The sequence below is a fragment of the Asterias amurensis genome, chromosome 5 (genome assembly GCF_032118995.1).
Source record: "Asterias amurensis chromosome 5, ASM3211899v1".
Classification (NCBI taxonomy): Eukaryota; Metazoa; Echinodermata; class Asteroidea; order Forcipulatida; family Asteriidae; genus Asterias; species Asterias amurensis.
In genome coordinates this window covers 3853902-3875751 of record NC_092652.1, presented here as the reverse complement: position 1 = coordinate 3875751, position 21850 = coordinate 3853902, and the positions used below count along the sequence as shown (strand labels likewise).

At 38.4% G+C, this 21850-nt stretch overlaps 1 protein-coding gene across 1 annotated transcript; it reads left to right on the top strand.

Moving 5' to 3' along the window:
* Positions 1-632: 632 nt before the first annotated feature.
* On the top strand, positions 633-21748 carry LOC139937444 (macrophage mannose receptor 1-like). The gene is made up of 16 exons (XM_071932586.1): positions 633-821; positions 7529-7820; positions 8203-8444; positions 9293-9352; positions 10864-11065; positions 12120-12340; positions 12791-12847; positions 14571-14760; positions 15694-15914; positions 16031-16078; positions 16564-16756; positions 17708-17934; positions 18862-18912; positions 19004-19159; positions 19885-19938; positions 20678-21748. Exons 1-16 carry the CDS (start codon positions 749-751, stop codon positions 20938-20940), a joined length of 2550 nt encoding a protein of 849 aa, XP_071788687.1. The 5' UTR covers positions 633-748; the 3' UTR covers positions 20941-21748.
* Positions 21749-21850: the final 102 nt, after the last annotated feature.

The window sequence follows — 21850 nt, the reverse complement described above, 5'->3', positions numbered from 1 at the left end:
ATGTACTTTGCACATGTGTTTACTATACGCATTGCAGGCAAAGTCTGCCTCAATTGACGTCACAAAAGGGGTAGGCGGAGTCAGCCCCCAAAACAACTGTATATATTTTTTAAACATATAAATCGTGACAAACAATTACTAAAAAAATTGTGTTATTGTTCGTAAGCATATACTCTTATGTTTGAAAGGTGACTTTAATAATAATGTATAAAAATTAAGACCAAACCGAAGTAAGATTGGGGTTTGGTTTTTTCGAATTGCCGAGAAAGAATGGGTTTGGAAGGTTAGAAATGTTTAACCTTCTTTCCACGTCTACGTTCTCAACAAAGTAAACATTCCCAGAAGTGCCGAGAAAGGACGAGGTTGAAGGTTAGCAATTTTAACCTTGTTTCCACGTCTGGTGCTCTCAATGTAAAAAAGAACCAAAGACTCAACCGAAGTAGTGTTGAGTGTTTTTTTTTTAGAGGTGCCGCGAGTAGTCAAGGACCGAAGCAGATTGTACGAGCCTTCCTTAGCGACGGGTGGTTGGTTTTATGACGTCGTGTTAGTTGCGTTGCCAATGAAAATAACAAGTTGAATTGACACAGTAAACAATTCAAATCAAAACCGCTGTATAATGAGCAGAGCTTCATTCGTTTAGTGAGTGAGATCGTTATGAAGTGAAAGCGGGCGCGGGTAATTTACAGGAAGATATCATTTGGAGAGGAGTTGATAACTGAGGAGTAGAGAGAAATTGTTGTCGACGGAAATGGCGTTTATCTGGATGATGTGCGTTTCTCTCAATATTCTATTAATGGCGTCTAACGGAGAAGCTGAAACTGGTAAGTGTACTTTTACAAATGATAAACCCATATAGTCAATTTAGTTTTAAAGGCAGTGGACAGTATTGGTAACTACTCAAAATAATTGTTAGCATAAAACCTTTCTTGGTGACGAGTAATGGGGAGAGGTTGTTGGTATAAAACATTGTGAGAAACGGCTCCCTCTGAAGTGCCATAGTTTTCGAGAGAGAAGTAATTTTACTTGAATTTGATTTCGAGACCTCAAGTTTAAAGTCACCTGGAAGTGGTATTTTTTCAAAATAAAGCTTTTGTCACTAATATATGTATGTGTTTTGATGAGTGGAATGTGAATAAACAGTTAAAGGAACACGTTGCCTTGGATCGGTCGAGTTGGTCTTTAAAAAGCGTTTGTAACCGTTTTTTATAAAATGCATATGGGTAGAAAGATGTTGTAAAAGTAGAATACAATGATCCACACAAACATGCCTCGAAATTGCGTGGTTTTCCTTTTACCTTGTCGAGTAACACGTCGGCCATTTATGGGGTCAAAATTTTGACTCCCATAAATGGCCGACCATGTTAGTTCGCACAGTAGAAGGAAAACCACGCAATTTCGAGGCAAACTTGTGTGGATCATTGTATTCTACTTTTAAAACATCTTTCCAACCATATGCATTTTATAAAAAACGGTTACAAACGCTTTTGTTTTGACCAACTCGTCCGGTACAAGGCAACGTGTTCCTTTAACTAAGGTTTTAAAAAATCAGTTCTTATGTTATTTACAAATTTAAGAGTAGACCCCGACCCGAGAGGGCGCTGTTTGTGACGTAAATCGAGGCAGACTTTGCCTGTAATGCGTAGAGTAAACACAATTGCAAAGTACATGTACGGACCAAGTCGTGAGTTTGTACGTTTCAAAAAAAAATATATATATAGTTTTTTCCGGCAATGCTGACCAGGTGTATTGCTGCTGAATGCAGAAAAACACTTTTTGAAATGTACCAACTCACGACTTGGACGTACATGTACTTTGCACGTGTGTTTACTATACGCATTGCAGGCAAAGTCTGCCTCGATTGACGTCACAAAAGGGGTAGGCGGAGTCAGCCCCCCAAACAACTTTATATATATTTTTAAACATATAAATCGTGACAAACAATTACTAAAAAAATTGTTTTATTGTTCGTAAGCATATACTCTTATGTTTGAAAGAAAAAAAAAAATTCTATTTCCAGGTGACTTTAAAACTTGAGGTCTCGAAAACAACCATCTAAACGCACACAACTTCGTGTGACAAGGGTTATTTTTCTTTCATTATTATCTCGCAACTTCGATGACCGATTGAGCTAAAATTTCACGTGTTTGTTATTTTATGCATATGTTGAGATACACCAACTGTGAAGGCTAGTCTTTGAGTAATTACCAATAGTGTCCACTGCCTTTAAAGGCATTGGTAATTACTCAAAATAACTGTTAGCATAAAACATTACTTGGTATTGAGTTCGAGAAAGAATTTTCCACGAACTGTCGAGACCTCAGAATTAGATTTTGAGGTCTCGAGATTTAGTATCTGAAAGCACACAACTTCGTGTGACAAGGGTGTTTTTTCTTTCATTATTATCTCGCAACTTCGACGACCAATTGAATTCAAATTTTCACAGGTTTATTTTTTTATGCATATGTTGAGATACACCAAGTGAGAAGACTGGTCTTTGACAATTACCAATAGTGTCCACTGTCTTCAAGAGTTTTAAAATTGTCATTTATTTGTTCTTATAGAATTGTTCTATGTCTAAAGTTTCCTTTAGTGCGTGTGGATTCCCTCTTTCCCTCTTTGGTGGATTTTGGCACCTTCTAAATATTCTTTATTATTTATTTTGAATTATTATTAATTGTTATTTGTGTTTAATTGTCCTTGAAAAGCAATTATCGGAAACTTCAGCAAGAACAAAAATCATACATTTTATTATCCGGCTCATTAATTTTTGTTTGAAATGCTATGACATATGCCTTTTGATTCTTGAAATTCTACATAACAAATGACTGAAACGAATTTGAATGATGACGAGCGGAGCGAAATCATAATGTTCACGAAAATGAAATTGAATCAGGCCTATCCCGTGAGAGATGGCGTGAATTTGAATGCGTGTCAAAATTATATTTAATGGTTTTTTTTAAAGGGAAGGTACACGTTTGGTAATTGAACTCCTCCAACTGTTGGGCAAAGTATTACCCATCAAAGTTGGGCGCTCTGATTGCCAAATAATTGGGTAATATTTCATCATCAATAGTTGGGTATGTTTTGGTAACCAACAGTTGGGTAATTTTTTGTTTACCCATTTTCTGGGTATTTAATAATTATCAATTACCCACTTATTGGGCGATGATTTTATTCATGATCTAGTTAAAATGTTTAACCATTTTCGGTGTTATCCAACAAATGGTGAATGTATTAACCCTTTGATTTACAGTTTCTCCTGTGATACGTCATACAACCAGGCATACAAAATATATTTTCCACGATCGCAAACGGTGGTGAGTTGTGACCTTGGCATCTCTCTCAAAATCGTGGGGGTGCTCAGTGGTTTGTAGATGCTTTGGAAGGTTAGTTTTTAACTAAATAAAGTTTGTTTCCTGTTCAGTTGTTGTACACAGTCGTGACAGTTGCAGCGCAAGCAATGCAGTGATAGTTCCATGCATGTATTTCATACACAAAGCAACACAACAACCACGCATACATGCCCCAACCGGCGTTGCACATAATGGCATGATAAAACTGAAACTATCACAGTAGTGTCAATGTGTTGCTCGCTCTGCAATTGTCACGACTATATGTACGACTGAATAGAAAACACAACTTCATATTTAGTTAAAAACTCACCTTCAAATTGGATCTACATCCACTGGACAACCCCGCTCGTCACAGCCACTCCTCCACTCGCCATGTTGGAAAATATCTTTGTTCTACTGTTAACTGCCCAACTTTTTGGCAACTCTTTAATCGTAGTGCGCATGATCGGACGATTTTGACCAACTAATGTGCATAATTTTAACCAACAATCGAGATTACCAAAAAGTTGCCCAATAAATAAGCAAAAGTGTAACCAACAGTTATGATGAATTCAGATTACGAAATATTTTCCCAACACTTGCCCAACTTTTGTTCCGCTTTTTAAACAAAGAATGGGCAAACAAAATGTTTCCCCAACAAGACCAATTATTTGTTTTGTTGGGCAATTATCGACCAATAATTGTTGAAGTTACGTAGGATTTGAAACTTTGCATGGTGGAGATAAGATATAGAAGAGTTTGCGGTAACACCATGTAAGAACAATCTCTAAATGAGTTGGGGTGGTTCTGAAAAGAACCGTTGGGTTAACTCGACGTTTCGATCAGTATGCTCTGATCGTCTTCTGGAGAATGCTGGACTCTGATGCTGCATGCTGCTTAAGTACTAGGCGGTGGATCAGCGGTGATGCACGAAGGCGGGAAATGCATCACCGCTGATCCACCGCCTAGTACTTAAGCAGCATGCAGCATCAGAGTCCAGCATTCTCCAGAAGACGATCAGAGCATACTGATCGAAACGTCGAGTTAACCCAACGGTTCTTTTCAGAACCACCCCAACTCATTTAGAGATTGTTATTACATGGTGTTACCGCAAACTCTTCTATATGTTGAAGTTACTTTGCCCAACAAATAATTTGACCAACGTTTTTGCAGTGTAAAATAACAAGCCTGTGAAAATTTGGGCTCAATTGGTCATCGAAAAGAAAAAAAAACACCCTTGTTGGACGAATTTGTGTGCTTTCAGATATGAATAAAAGACTTCTGGCGAGAAGTCTTTTATTATTTTAGTGAGAAATTACCTCTTTCTCAAAATCTATACTACTTCAGGGGGAGCCGTTTCTCACAATGTTTTATACTATCAACAGCTCTCCAATGCTCGTTACCAAGCCAGTTTTTAAGTTAATATTTGTTTTGAGTAATTACCAAACGTGTACCTTCCCTTTAATGTTTTTTTTTTAATGACAAAAATACCGCCTGTGAAACCTTCACATATAGAACTGAAGAAAATAATCAATAAGGGAATCAATGTGTGGTGAAGAGGTTTTCAACTAGTGGTGTAATCCCAACGAGGCCTGGTTCTTGATAATTTTACCGAGACGAAGTTGAGGTAAATTATAAAGAACCAGGCCTCGGCGGGTTTAAACCACTAGTTGAAAACCGATTCAACACACTTTGATTCCCATTCATAAATACTTTTTCGGTCAAAAACATCATAACTTTTTGGTCAAAAAGTAAAATAAATGCAAAAATTATAACTGTTAAATGATTTCTTTCAACACAACACCCCTCCAGCTATGAAATGGTAGAGGGGGTGGGGTGTGGTTAGATTTGTTTATCCTTTGCTTCTCAGACCAAGCGAAAAAGAGGAGGCTCTGCAAAAACTGGGGTGTTAAATTGATTCTCTTGGTATCTATAATATGTGGCAACACCGACACGGTGTTAATTTCAACAACGATATAGTAATGGGAATAAATAACACCAAGTTGGTCTTGTGACATATAGATACCAGGAAGAATCAATCTAACATCCCAGTTTTTGCAGTGGGGGGGGGGGGGGGGGGTAGATTTTGCCGTATCCCTTGAAACTTAAACATGACCATGTGCGATATATTGCTAACAAATGAGTGGAATTCATACATCTTTAAATTGAAGGCTATAAGACAAATTGTATCCATTCGTAAAATCTAGAGTCTTTTTTTTCACAATTTGGAGAAGCGAAATGGTACTAGAAAAACGTGTGGCTTTAAAACCCTGTTCCTTGCAATTTCCGGAATATAAGGACAATTCTAAGCTGTAAATTTGTAGAAAAAAAAAGAAAAGGAGAAAAAGAAAAACGTGTGCTTTTAAACCCTGTTCCTTGCAATTTCCGAAATATAAGGACAATTCTAAGCTGTAAATAGTAGAAAAAAAAGAAAATAAGAAAAAGAAAAAAAAAACCAGTAATAACCTGATGTTTGACGTGCTTTGATGTCGATTTGCAATGCTCATTTTTTTTCTAGGTCATTTCATTGTACTCGAGTGGTTTCAATAAAATTCAATCATTATATTGATGTAGGTCCTACACATCGACGGTTTTTATACAATTTGTTTACCATCTATTAACCTTATTATCATATTCATATTATTATTAACATTTGAGAATAAATTTTCCACTACTTCATTAAAGTCACCTGGAAATAGAATTTTTTTTTCTTTCAAACATAAGAGTATATGCTTACGAACAATAAAACAATTTTTTTAGTAATTGTTTGTCACGATTTATATGTTTAAAAAATGTATAAAGTTGTTTGGGGGCTGACTCCGCCTACCCCTTTTGTGACGTCAATCGAGGCAGACTTTGCCTGCAATGCGTATAGTAAACACACGTGCAAAGTACATGTACGTCCAAGTCGTGAGTTGGTACATTTCAAAAAGTGTTTTTCTGCATTCAGCAGCAATACACCTGGTCGGCATTGCCGTGTGTGTGAAACGTACAAACTCACGACTTGGTCCGTACGTGTACTTTGCAATTGTGTTTACTCTACGCATTACAGGCAAAGTCTGCCTCGATTGACGTCACGAACAGCGCCCTCTCGGGTCGGGGTCTACTCTTAAATTTGTAAATAACATAAGAACTGGTTTTTTAAAACCTTAGTTAACTGTTTATTCACATTCCACTCATCAAAACACATATATTAGTGACAAAAGCTTTATTTTGAAAAAAATACCACTTCCAGGTGACTTTAAACACGCATATATTCGCAGAGGTTCTCCCAATCTGCTCAAACTACGATTGCTATATGTTTTCAACCTGGTTGTAGACATAAAAACTGTCAATGGACATTCTTATTGTTCAAAAATCGCTTACTTGGAGATTAAACTATTGTGAATTAATTATCCTTTATATTTCTTCAAAGAAGCACTGCATTGTGCAACAATTGCACAATGGAAACCTAATGATCAAAGAAAGATGAAAAGAACCGCGACAATAGTTACATAATTGCACAATTATTGTCTTTTGAGCCAGCCCCAGACGCCGATGCGGTGCCAACTGCAAACATTCACAATTGAGCCTGAAGCTTCGACCCCAGTTACTTGTTCCGACTTTCCTGATGATTCTTTTAACCATACTAACAAACCAGTTTAAATTGCACAATTATTGTCTTTAGAGCCAACAAGTGATTTGTGGTGCCTATACTGCAAACATGTTCACCGTTGAGCCTGAAGCTTCGACCCGAGTTTCTTGTTCCGAAATCCAATGTGATTCTTTTAGTCATCCTAACAAACCAGGGGTGGATTTCACAAAGGTAGTCCTAACTTAGGACTAGTCATAGGCAATGCTAAGAGATAGGACTGGTCCTAACTTAGGACTAGTCATAGGCAATGCTAAGAGATAGGACTGGTCCTAAGTTAGGACGGATGAGTTACTGGTCCTAACTTAGGACCAGTCCTATCTCTTAGCATTGCCTAGGACTAGTCCTAAGGTAGGACTACCTTTGTGAAATCCACCCCAGTTACATAATAATTGCACAGTTATTGTATTTAGAGCCAACAAGCGGATCTGTGTCATACTGCAAACATGTTCACCACTGAACCTGAAATTTACAACCCCAGTTTCTTGTTCCGACTTTCATGGTGATTATTTTAACTATCATAACAAACCAGTTACATAATCGCACATACTATTATTGCCTTTAGAGCCAACAACCAATTTTTTGGTGCCTACTGCAAACATGTCCACCACTGAGCCTGTCACTGAACGTGAAGCGGCTTCGACCCCAGTTTCTTGTTCCGACATTCACGGTGATTCTTTTGGAGATCCTGGCAAACCCGGAGTATGTTATCTCTTCCTCACGGACACAAAGAGGTATTTCTTGGATGCAAGGACCGCATGTCAGAGATTGAACGACAGTCTTGAGTGGGACGTTGCTGATATCGAGGACGACACGGAGAATAAAATTATCCAAAATGCAATCAACGTCAGTACTTCGTAAGTTTTTATTCTGTTTTTATTTTTATGAATTGCTTACTATATTATAACACTCGTAGCCGAGCGGATGAGAGCAACGGGCTCAAATTCTGGTGGTTAAGCAAATCGGGATATGGGTTTGAATCCCGGTCGTGACACTTGTGTCCTTGAGCAAGACACTTAACCATAAGCTTCTCTCCACCCAGAGGTAAAATGGGTACATGTGAGGGGACATAATGGTTTTTATATGAGAATGAAAGTTAGATGGCGTTTTTCCTAAACTGCCAACTTTTGCTTCTTTTAAAGAAGTAAAAGTAAAAACAAAACTCATTTCGACTTTCAGTCCAATCTTAATCGACATCATGCATAACGAAAGTTTAAATTAACTTTTATTCACACACAGTACTGCGAATGAGTTTTGGATTGGCCAAAATGACATGGCAACGGAAGGTGTGTGGCGCTACCTGAACGCCAGCGCCGCCAATCCGTGCGATTCCCCCGTGTACCTGAACTGGCGCGATGGTCAACCCGACGGCGACAGGCGACAAAATTGCATGGTGTACTTTTATGACGATGGAGGGAACTTTCAAGACAGGGAATGTGACGACAAATATGACACCATTTGCAAGGTTAAAATTACATCAGGTACGAAATAAGAACTCAAGGCAATGGACACTATTGGTAGTTACTCAAAATAGTTTGAAGCAGAACAAAATTACTTGGAAATACGGAGAGCTGTTGGTAGAAAAACAACTTTGTGAGGAACAGCTCCATCTGAAGTAAAGTAGTTTTTGAGAAAGAAGTAATTTCTCACCAAAATCATTTCAATCTGATGAAAGGACTGCAGCCCAAAAACCGTTTTATTTAGGCATCTGAAAGCCCACAATTAATTTGTACAATAAGGGAATTTTTCCTTTCATTGTTCGCTTGCAAATTCAATGACCAATTGAGTACAACTGTTTTACAGATTTGTTATTTTATGCAAATGTCTGAATACAGCAAGTGATAATACTGGTTTTTGACAATTACTGTAGGTGTCCAGTGCATTTAACTAATATAAATAGTAAACTTTCGGGTACGACCATTATCAAATCCTTTTGGAGGGAGTGTTGGCTCTGAAAAGAGCCGGTGTGGTCTCGACCTGTCAATCAGTATGCTGTGCTCGTCTTCAGGAAAAAAAAGTCAGGTCCACTATAATTTCTGTTATTTAAAGCACATACTGCAGGAACAAGACCATTTTTAAGGGAAGATTTCGAACGCCATTGTCTTCAAACCGTGTAAGTTTATTTAAAACTGTCGACATTGTATTTTGTGTCCTACAATAAGTACCCAGGGGTGGATTTCACAAAGAGTTAGGACTAGTCTTATCTCGAGTTAGGACCAGTTACTCGTCCTAACTTAGGACTATCTCCTAGGACTAGTCCTAACTCTTTGTGAAATCGACCCCTGAACCTTTAACGTTTGATATTTCCTACTTCCATGTCGTTTAATAGACACCATTCCAACATGCAGTCCTGAGTTTAAGCCAGACACATCTACAGCAGCACCAGACGGTAAGAATGATCAGATGTGAGGAATTTTAATGATTCTGTTTATTAAAGGAACACGTTGCCTTGGATCGGTCGAGTTGGCCTTTGAAAAGCGTTTGTAACCGTTTGTTATGAAATGCATATGGTTAGAAAGATGTTTAAAAAGTAGAATACAGTGATCCACACACATTTGCCTCGAAATTGAGTTGTTTTCCTTTTATTTTGCGAACTAACACGGTCTGCCATTTATGGGAGTCAAAATTTTGACTCCCATAAATGGCCGACCGTGAATGTCGACGAGGTAAAAAGAAAACCACGCAATTTCGAGTGATACTTGTGTGGATCATTATATTCTACTTTTAAAATATCTTTCTAATAACATATGCATTTTATAACAAACGATTACATACGCTTTTCAAAGACCAACTCGACCGATCCAAGGCAACGTGTTCCTTTAATTAATACATTAATACAGAATTGTTCACAAGAATCTGAAAACATACCTCATGAAGGAATTCATCGATTAACTGCATGTCATTTCCATCTTGTCATTATTTCGCCAATTATACTGTTTGTAGTATTTTCTTATGCGCCTTGGGTGCCATTTAAGGCTTAACGTGCGCTTTATTAAACCGGAGGTCGTTGCTTCAAATCCCGCTCCAGTCAATTTTTCTTTGTTCAATCCTAAATCATTTAAAAATGTACCCAGTCAGTTTCCCTTGTGGTTTATTATTTGATAGCTTTATAAATGTCTAATTATTGTTATTTTTATTACACATTCATGTTTTATTTAAAGCCATTGGACACTTTCGGTAAACAGTATTATCCAAAGGCCCACACTTCGTGTATCACAACGTCTATATAAAATAACAAACCTGTGAAAATTTAGGCTCAATCGGTCATCGGAGTCGGGAGAAAATAATAGGAAAACCCACCCTTGTTTCTGCACGTTTCGCCGTGTCATGACATGTGTTTACAGTAAATCCGTAATTCTCGCTATCGAGAATTGATAATTGTTTTAATGTTTTCTCAAAAAGTAAAGCAATTCATGGAATAATATTTCAAAAGAACTCTTTCACCATTACCTTCTGTAAGCCCTGTAAGTTATCTGTACATCTGTGAACTTTTATTTATTTTTCTGTTCCGAAAGTGTATAATGGCTTTAACTGATTTATAAGTTTGTGTTTCCAACCAATTTGCTCTTGAATTACACGTTGGTTAAACTTAGTAACAAGTGCTTCGTCCTCATAACCGTTACAGTACCCTAAATGTATTTAGGGTGGATGTCTATTCATTCATGTATCCAACCATACATTTTTGCCCTTTTTATCTTATTTATTGTTATTAATTTTTGTCATTATTTTTTTGCTTATTTGAACAAGATTTTTTTTTTTTTTTTTTTTAACCACCACAAAAGCAGAAGTTTTTGAGCAGGAGCTAAAAGCCTACCCCGCTGGGTCACGCCACTGCCGAGTTCACAATTATTATATACAAATTAATATTGAATCATATTCCTGGCTTCTCCTTCCCAACAGAATGTCAGGACGTATACTACTTTGCATTCGGCAACCCGGAGGTACCAGGAGTGTGTTACGCCTCTGAGAGCTATATGACGTTTACGTTCGACAGCGCTGTCAGTTTCTGTTCGACTTTTTTAGACGGTTCTTGGTCGCTGGCCGACATTGAAGACGAAGTGGAGAACACCTTCTTGGAGGTTTGGAACAGAGATACATTTCCGTAAGTTGAAGTCACAACCAAATGGATATAACAGTAGAGTTATAAAGGCACTTGACACCTTTGATAATTGTCACAGAGATCAGTGTTCTCACTTGGTGTATTCAAACATGCATAATATTTCAGTACCATAAGAAATAACCTCTTTCTCAACAACTATGCTACTTCAGAGGGAGCCGTTTCCCAGATATTCTATCAACAGTTCCCCATTGCTCGTTACTAAGTATTTTTTTTAATGATTATTTTGAGTAAACCTATAGTGTACAATGCCTTTAATTGCTTTATCCCAATCCAAGGAACGTTTGTTAGGGATCCCTAATACAACATCTCCTATTTTCTCTTCTGGTAATGCAACGTTTAAGGGCCTCACACAAGCATAACATTGTCAAGGCGGTCAGATTGGCGTAGTGGTATCTTTCCTAAGGACCCTAGGAACCCGGTTCGAATCACACCGGGGGCTCTATGTGGATTGAGTTTCAAATGTGTGGGTTTTCCCGGGTATCGGGTGTTTTCATCCCCCATCTAAAACTCCAACTTCCCTCCTTGTCCTCGCTCCATTGGGTTCTTGGCTAGTAAAGTGATTAAAGCCATTGGACACTTTGGGAACCGAAAAAAAAAGTTCACAGATTTACAGTTACAGGGTTTACAGAAAGTAGTGGTGAAAGACTTCTCTTGAAATATTACTCCATGAAATGCCTTTCCTTTTTGAGAAAACATTAAAACAATATCAATTCTCAATATCGAGAATTACGGATTTATTTAAAACACATGTCATGACAAGTATAACGTGCGGAAACAAGGGTGGGTTTTCTCGCTATTTTCTCCCGACTCCGATGCCCCGATTGAGCCTAAATTTTCACAGGTTTGTTATTTTATATACCTATAAGTTGTGATACACGAAGTGTGGGCCTTTGGAAAATACTGTTTACCGAAAGTGTCCAATAACTTTAAGTTCGCTTTTCTGGTGTAACAGCCAGAATAAATGAAACTAAATGAAAACAGAGAAAAAGGTAGAAACCAAATGGAGCCAAAAGGAAGACTTTCATTTATTTTACAGTAATAACAATGGGTATTGGATTGGGCAGAATGACCGGCAACAGGAAGACGTTTGGCGGTACACAGCAAGCACTCAGTGCCCGGTGTACCATAACTGGGACACCCAGCAACCTAACGGTGGAAGAGAGCAAAACTGTATGGTCATGCTAAAAAGGTCATCGGGAAGGTTTCAGGACAAAGCATGCAATGGGAACTACAACGCGCTGTGCAAATTTAAAAAAGGTAAGTCCATCATTGTTGTAATAACCTTATCTGTATTGAATAGCAATGGGCTTAAACAATGAAAATAACAATAACACTGACGACAACAACGATAACAACGGCGACAATGGCCATCTTTTCTAAGTTTCGTGGATAAGAAACGGCCCTATTTCTACCTCTATGCTCTGAAGTAACAGTTTTGAGAAAGAGGTAATTTCTGACTCAATATACAATACTTTTACGCATCTGAAGGCACACAAATTTGTGCAACAAGGGTGTTGTTATTTAGCTACGAAATATTCTCTTGCAACTTCGATGACCAATCGAGTCGAAATTAACATAGGTTTTTTATGCATGGGAATACTGGGCATTGACGACTACCACAGATGTCCAGTGCACGATTTTAAACTAACAAGCAAGAGATGTATAATGTACGTCGTATAATAATTGTTGTTACTGTTTTCTTTGCAGATCCAGGCACGACAGATCCTACATCCAACTGTAGCTCCGTCGACCCCCAAATGGAAGGTAAGTATGCTAAGTTATTCACTTGTTGACCTCTTCTGTGACGTAATTTATTTTAAGTCCGTGTAAATGAATTTACATAGGCCTAATTGGGAATGTCAGTTTTAAGATATCTTAGGTCCTTTTCCAAACCACGGCTTCGGCTTTGGATTCGGCTTGAGGCTCCGTTCTCTCGTCTGAAGCCCTGAGCGCGCAACTATTAAACCGGCGGGCCAAGCTAGCCTGAGCCGAATCCAAAGCCGAAGCCGTCGTTTGGAAAAGGGCCATAGAAACAGAACTCGTTTATCATCTTCCGAAAAACTACCAGGGCTAAATTTCATGCTTGACGAGTTTCTTTGCAAAAGGCAAAAATTGAGTGGGGCACCAGCCATGACAATGTAAACACACTGGAATTTTGGCTGGTATCCTATAGTTCTGTTATAGGCCTAAGCAATGCTTTCATCTTTTTGTACTTACAGGCTTTATGAAATCGACCCCAGGAGACAGTTAAAACAAATTCAATCTAACTGTGAAGATAAACAGTCCGCTGGGATCGTTTGTAATCACCATTATTTGATATACTATACCAATCACATTATTTTAGGGTGAAATTCGCCCTGCATTATGGATCTAGTGCGTTTACACATTCTGTTATAATAAATTGACTCCAGTGATGGTAGGCTAGTATACCAATAGACCTTTACCATGGTGCAGCCGTCTTCATTTCCTCCCATTGATAACAGTGTAACCAAACTGAGGCTGGAAGTAAAAAAATAGTCTGGTTCCTATTTTCATGATGATTATTAGCATTCATTATTGTTATTCGATACAAGGAACATGACCAAGATGGAGGCAGCATGATCAAGGTCTAAAACCCTCTCTGCTGATCGTACAACATAGTTCAACTTACGAAGATCACTGAAAGAAACACGGCCAAACTAAATATGGATGAACACATAATGCTTTCATATTATAGGTTTTCTCGGTCAAATTCGGCAAATAAGCAGTCAATTTCATTTTCATGCGCTCGAAATAAAGCTGTTTTGCCTCTCCGGTTGTTACTGCGTTTCAAATTCAGAATTCGGCCATTCAATTTCGTTTTGAGTCGAGTCAAATTCCTATTATTTTGTTAAATCGAATGACGCAACCTTACATTTGACTAATCATGAAACGAAATCGAATGAGGCCTTTTCAGTAGCATTCGATTTCACGCGAAATATAATAGCTTGGCGGCTCATTTGCCGAAATTGACCGAGAAAACCTAAAATAGGTTTTCGTTTTCTCGGTCAATTTCGGCAAATGAGCAGTCAATTAAACCACCAAGCTATTCTATTTCGCGCGAAATCGAATGCTACTGAAAGGGGTCATTCGATTTCGTTTTATGATTAGTCAAATGTAATGTTGCGTCATTCGATTTAACAAAGTAATCATTCAATTTAACAATTCATCAAAGCAGCATTCAAATTCGCAGACGCTTCTTGAGGCGTGTGTGTCACGAAAACGAATGACGATACTCTAGATTGAACGGAGTGCTAAAGGAATTTGACTCGATTCAAAACGAAATTGAATGGCCGAATTCTGAATTTGAAACGCAGTAACAACTGGAGGGGCAAAACAGCTTTAATTTGAACTTATGAAAATGAAATTGGCTGCTCATTTATTGAATTTGACCGAGAAAACCTATATTTATTAATTAACCGTTATTCATATTTGATGTGTCATGTTTCATGTTTGATTATTTGAACAGAATGCACAAAGCTGCATGAGGACGCATTCGGTAGTTCTGTCAAGCCGGGTATCTGTTATTTAATGACGGGTAACAGGCTCCCATGGCAGATGGCAGTAGATGAATGTAAGGGTAAAGGAGGGAGTCTCATTGATGTGGAAGATCAGACAGAAAACGACCTGATTGCGGCTAGACATCGAGATTTCAGACCGTAATGTGTTAACAATTTTTGTTTCAAAATATCGTGGAAGTGTCGTGGCCGAGGAGTTTGTAGTGATTTTTTAACTCAACTAAAGATTATAGGAACACGTTGCCTTGGATCGGTCGAGTTGGTCTTTGAAAAGCGTTTTGTGACCGTTTGTTATAAAATGCATTTGGTTAGAAAGATGATGTCAAAGTAGAATACAATGATCTACACAAATATGTTTTCTTTTTACATCGTCCAATAACACGGTCGGCCATTTATGGGAGTCAAAATTTTGACTCCCATAAATGGGCGACCGTGATAGTTCGCGACGTAAAAGGAAAACCGTGCAGTTTCGAGTGATACTTGTGTGGATCATTATATTCTACTTTTAAAACATCTTTCTAATCATATACATTTCATAACAAACGGTTTCAAACGCTTTTTATACACCAACTCGTCCGATACAAGGCAACGTGTTACTTTATGTAACGAATCTACACCAAGTTACGAGTCTACACTTGTAGATTCGTTACGAGTCTACACTAATAGAGTGATGTCACATAAATAGTTTATGTTCAGGAGAATGGACGAGAAAGTGTAGATTCGTGAATAGAATGTACGAGCCGAAGGCGATTAGGCCTACATTGTAGCCACGAATCTACACTTTAGAGTCTATTCTCTGACTTCCCCCATTGGTTTTTCAACAGTTTCAATGAATTGGATTGCTCGTTACAACACCACTTAGTCTATCTAATTTTGGTATACGTTGTCAAACGACTGTTGGTCAGATTTTATAATTATTTTCCAAAATATATAGACATTCTTTAGTGCTTGCAACATTATCAAGTACCACGTCAGTTTGATAAGCTAAAGATAAACTGTGTTAATGAAGTGATTTTTCAACTTGGAGAAATTATTTTTGATTTGACCATAATTCAAACACTTGACTATTTTCAGTTCACAAGTAAACCACTGGTTAGGACAGAACGACCGTGCCGTGGAATGGACATGGCAGTATCTGAATGCGACACCGACCTGCTCGGGCGTTTTCCTTAATTGGGACAATGGTCAACCGAATGGTGAAGCCACACAGAATTGTATTATGATGTATAAGAATGGATTATGGCACGATAGAGATTGCACTGACAGCTACTATGTTACATGCAAAATAAGAACAGGTACAGAAGTTTTACTTTTTCTGCCAATTTGTTTTGTTTTTGTTTGTTTATGTACATATAATTTTGTAATCGTTAATAATGTGTGTACTTTCCTTTTTTCTTCCTTTCATTTTCAGTTGTAGACGAAGCAACTGAAGCACCGTGCACTACTCCTACCCCAGATGGTAAGTATATAAAAACCTAATTAAAAGACACAAAAACTTCAGGACAATAAAGCAATAATGTCTCGCAACTGCATTCGATGATGAAACAATAACTGTTCGATAAACCAATAAACCAATAATTCAATTTTTTTCTCTTGGTGTATCCAAATATGCATAAAATAAAAAATAAATTGTTAAAACTGTGACTCAATTGGTCATCGAAGTTGCAATAGAATAATGAAAGAAAAACACCCAAGTTGCTCAAATTCTTCAAATGCATTAATAAAAGGCTATATGGGACGGAAGTCTCAATATTAATTGAGTGAGAAATTACCTCTTTCTCAAAAACTATGTTAGTTCAGAGGGAGCCATTTCGCACAATATTTTAAAAATAACACTAGCTCTCCACAATGCTCGTTATCGAGTAAGTTATTATGATACTAATTATCGATTAATAATCATTGCTTTTAAGTTAACCCTGTATGATTTTAAAATATCCCGCACAGAATGTACAATACTTTGGGGAGAAAATGCTTTCGGAATATCGTCCAAGCCTGGCACTTGTTACCAGATGGCATTGAGTACCGAGACATGGGTGGACGGCGCGGCTTACTGCCAGGACAAAGGCTGGAGTCTGGTGGATGTTGAGGACGAAATGGAGAATGCTGAACTGACCGAAAAATACAAAAAGCTGAGATCGTAAGACATTTTGAATATTTGTCAATTTGGTGCCACTTTGCGATCTTCGAAGACACTTGACACTATTGGTAATTGTCAAAGACCAGTCTTCTCACTTAGTGTATCTCAACATATCACCCTTGTCACACGAAGTTGTGTGCTTTCAGATGCTTGATTTTGAGACCTCAAAAACTAATTCTGTGGTCTCGAAATCAAACTCGTGGAAAATTACATTTTTCTCGAAAGCTACGTCACTTCAGAGGGAGCCGTTTCTCACAAGATTTTATACTATCAACAGCTCCCCATTACTCGTTACCAAGTAAGGTTTTAAGCTAATAATTATTTTGAGTAATTACCAATAGTGTCCACTGCCTTATTAAGCAATTTGCATTTCGTGACTTTAATATGTTAATCGTTTAGAGCATGTGACGTAGGTATCAAACCTAAAACCAATCATTCAATGAACATATTAAACTAATTAAAGACAAGAATAGAACAAGAAAACGTATGCTAAGTCCTTCTGTACAGACTTAATAATATGATTCGAGAACAGTGTCCTCTAAGGTTCACATCCACAAATTGTTGGCCCCAAATCCCTGTACCGGTATGCAGCCAGATAGACCGAAGGCATATTTTAGTTAATTACTCATTCAATTTGAGCAAAAAACAGGTAAAACCCTGTGTAAGTTCTATCCTCATCTTGGCTTGGCCTATCACCCTTCATGACCTTTTGTTTGCATTTATACCAACGGTCCTTTTGGTTGGTAAGTTGTTTGCAGCAACATTTAGTTTTGAGGGTTAAGTGTCAGTTTTTTTCCAGCTTGCCATGGAGGTACCATGGAGGTACCATGGAGGTATAAACCTCTATGAAATGAGCCAATGCCAGTATACATTTTTGTTTGCATTTATACCATCGGTCCTTTTGGTTGGTAAGTTGTTTGCATCAACAGCTACTTCTATTCCTCAACACAGATCCTATGCACAGTATTGGATAGGACAGAATGAACGAGCGTCGCCTGGGACTTGGCAGTACGTTGATGCCACACCTGGCGATTCAGGAGTGTATGTCAACTGGGCATCGGGACAACCTAACGGTGGTGGGCAACAAAACTGCATCATGATGGATATCACCCAAGATGGCTTGTGGGAAGACAAGGCGTGCACGGAAAGGCACTACATCACGTGCAAGAAAACACCAGGTATAATAATAATTTAAAAAAAAACACAAAAAAAAACACGGCAACAACTTCTCAGGCTACCATAGTATTCTACACAATCCTAAAAGGCACTGTACACGTTTGGTATTTGTGAAAGACCAGTATTCTCATTTGGTGTATTTCAATATGCATAAAATAACAAACCTGAAGGGAAAAAAGACCCAATTGGTCAACGGCGTTGCAAGAAAAAAATATAAGGAAAAAACACCATTGTTGCACAATTAGGTTTGCTTTCAGATGCACGAATAAGGCTTCAGGACTGAAGTCTTTTTCCAGATTAAAATATCTTTGTGAGAAATTACTTCTTTCTCAAAAACTACGTTACTTCAGAGGGAACCGTTTCTCACAATGTTTTTATAATTATTATCAAGAGCTCTCAGTTGCTCATTACCAAGTGTGTTTTTAAGTTATAAAATATTTTGAGATATTCCAAAACGTGTTCAGTGCTTTTAAGACACGATGTTGTTGATCAGTTGGTATTAATTAAAGAATTTCCCGACACGAATATTGATTACCAATGACGGGGCGTACTTTGACCCACTGTGTAGTTATTAATTTCAATTATTCATTGAACTCATCAAGTTGAACTAGTTATCTTGGATCGTGTGATACGATATGGATATTGTCTCTTGAAAATGACTAGAGTAAAAAAAACACCGTCATGATGCTGAGGCCAATTTGTAGAACTCACTCAGCGGTAGTGAAGTTAAAAACAAAAGCAAGATGCTTGCCAGTTCTTTGTCTTACACCTTGTATTGTCTGTTTCATTTTGTCCTACGTATGTTGCTATACCTTGATTGTTGTAATTTCAAAATAAAAGTTCATTATTGTATTGAATGACGGCATTGAAATAAATGTTACTGAATTATATATCACCACCGTTCCTGTCCTTGTCACACTTGTGTACAGAATTAAATACAACCACGGAGATGACAACGGTTAGAGACACCACGAAAGAGCGTAAGTATTTTACTTATATTGTCACTCTGAACATTCATCTCAAAGTGTTTTGCCATTTTACAAATTTGTTTGTATAAATTATTGTCTTTAGCAACTACAACCAAGGCCACTACTACAATTCAAGAAACAACTGCAGCAGCCACAACAACCCTGCAAGAAACAACTGCAGCAGCTGCCACTACCCAACAGAAAACAACTGCAGCGGCGACCACTCTGGAGGCAACAACAGAGGGCGCGACAACAAGATGTAAGTTGTTGAGTCTAGATTTCTACAAGGTGGAACTGTTAAAAGTTTGACTTGTATTATCAGAGGAAAGATATCTTCACTGGCCTTTGACACTCTTTGACACCCCTTGAAACAATTGACACCCTTTTATGGTTTTGAAAAAATTGTAAGTTTGCAGCAAATACCAGAGCTGAGGTTAAACATGAACAATTTAAATGAAAGCAAAGTTAAAGGCAGTGGACACTATTGGTAATTACTCAAAATAATAAGTATTAGCAAAAATCCTTTCTTGGTAACGAGTAATGGGGAGAGGTTGATGGTATGAAACATTGAGAGAAACGGCTCCCTCTGAAGTGACGTAGTTTTCGAGAAAGAAGTAATTTTCCACGAATTTGATTTCGAGACCTCAAGTTTAGAATTTGAGGTCTCGAAATCAAGCATTGAATGCACACAACTTCGTGTGACAAGGGTGTTTTTTCTTTCATTATTATCTCGCAACTTCGACGACCGATTGAGCTCAAATTTTCACAGGTTTGTTATATGTTGAGATACACCAAGTGAGAAGACTGGAGTATGACAATTACCAATAGTGTCCACTGTCTTTAAGAACCTAAAACAAGAGTAGACCGATAAAAAGTTACTTCGTTTTGTTTAAACTATTATGTCTTGAAGGCTGTTTTGTGCTAAATAAATCTCTTTGACTTTTCCAATTATTCACACACCAACAACGGAATCGGCTACTGTAGCTGCAACTACATTGAAGCAAACGACACAGGGCATTACAACAACAGAAACCACAGGTAATAATAACAACAAATAGATTTTCAAAATAATCGTTATCTAAAATGTTGGTTTTCAAACAGAAATTCTACATTATGAGCAACCAACACTTCTCGTCAATCTGGAGTGCGTTTTGGCGACCCCAACCAAAAACTGTTTCGGTTGTTGGTCGTTGGTTCTGCTGTTCATTCTGAACGATAACCGAGTTGAGAGCTCGGTTACCGTTTCGGTTATGACGTCAGAAAAAATTATTGGTTACAGCCGCCAAGACGCACTCCTGTGGTTCCGATTTCAATGCCACAAGTCCAAAAAGACCAACATGCAAAAGTTCCAATCCGACCCAACTCCCGTCATAATAGTCGATACAGTTTTTACTGTAATGACAAGTTCTCAAAGACACTGGACACTATTGTAACTACTCAAAATAGTAATTATTACAAAAACATACTTGGTAACGAGCAACGGAGAGCTGTTGATATTAAAAAACATTGTGGGAAATGGCTCTCTCGGAAGTAGCGTAGTTTTTGAGAAAGAGGTAATTTCTCACTTAAATATTTGAATCTAATAAAAAACTTCAGACCAGAAGCCTTTTTGGCATCTGAAAGCACACAATTTTGTGCAAGCAATGGTATTTTTCTCTTTCATTAACTTCTTGCAACTTCGGTGACCATTAGAGCCCGAATGTTCACAGATTTGTTATTTTATGTATGTGCTGGGATACACCACACTAAAGTTTCAATCTGTCTTTCTCTCGACTAGTTTGCAATCAAGGTCCCAACACACGATCTGGAACATTCACCTTCTTCTCCTCCGACGCGACTTGCAGCTCTACCCCAATCATCATCGCAAACGCCAGGGACAAGATGAACTGCGCACAGCTATGCCTCAGCAATGGAGCGTGTTTTGCGTTCTCCTTCAACGCATCTGGGAGTGGAGGTACTTGCGAGCTCTGTGGCAATGTGTCGGAATTAAAGGACTTAACGTTCAAAGCAGGTGGTTTGTTTTATCAAGTTGGTCGTTGATTATGTGAGAATTTTGAGACGCTGGCGGCAGCAGATACAACGGTCCTTTTCTGCGGCTCTTATAAGCCCTGTCCCAATTAGCGGCTACAGCTACGGCTACGGCTAGTTTTCCGCGTCACCTTGCGATGAGGTATAGGACGCCCTTAGCAACACCCTTAGCAACAGCCGTAGCCGTAGTTGTAGCCGTCAATTCGGATTCGGCCTTAGTCTGAGGCTCTTTTCGAAATGACTGGATTTGGCATTGGATTCGGCTCAGGCTAGCTTGGCCCCGCGGTTGTTATAACAATTGCACGTGCTTTGCGTACAATACGCACCCAGGGTTTCAGACGAGAGAACGGAGACTAAAGCCGAATCCAAAGCCGAAGTTTCGAAAAGGGCCATGACGTGAGCAAAAAAATATGCTCAGAATTTCTCACTGGCGAGAACTGTGAAAAAGAACCGCCAAAATATCTCCCACTATAGTACGATTGCTTGCAAAAGGAGGATTATACTTAATACGCCTATCAATGGAACAGGGTTCCGAACAATTTCGAAATTAAGGGTGCGTTCGTTTAGCTTCCCTGGGTCTACCCCGCGGTGCTCACTCGGGTGAGCCCTGACAAGAGCTACACGAACGACCACTCACCGCTCTCGTAGTGGCGTCATTTACCTGGGGCCAGCCCCCAAGTGACCCACTCCACAAGCAGGGCACTGGGGGGCTGACAGGGAAGCTAAACGAACGCACCCTAAGAAGTGGTTTTGAATAATATTCTTTACAAATAATGTAGTGCCGTGTGACTTTCAAGTGGATAATAAAATGAGTGGATTTTCTTAGCTTGTATTATAACAAATTGTATAGATAGTGTGGTGTTGTTGTGGTGGTTGTTTTTTTTTTTTTGGGGGGGGGGGGGTCGGGGTTGGTTCGATGAGA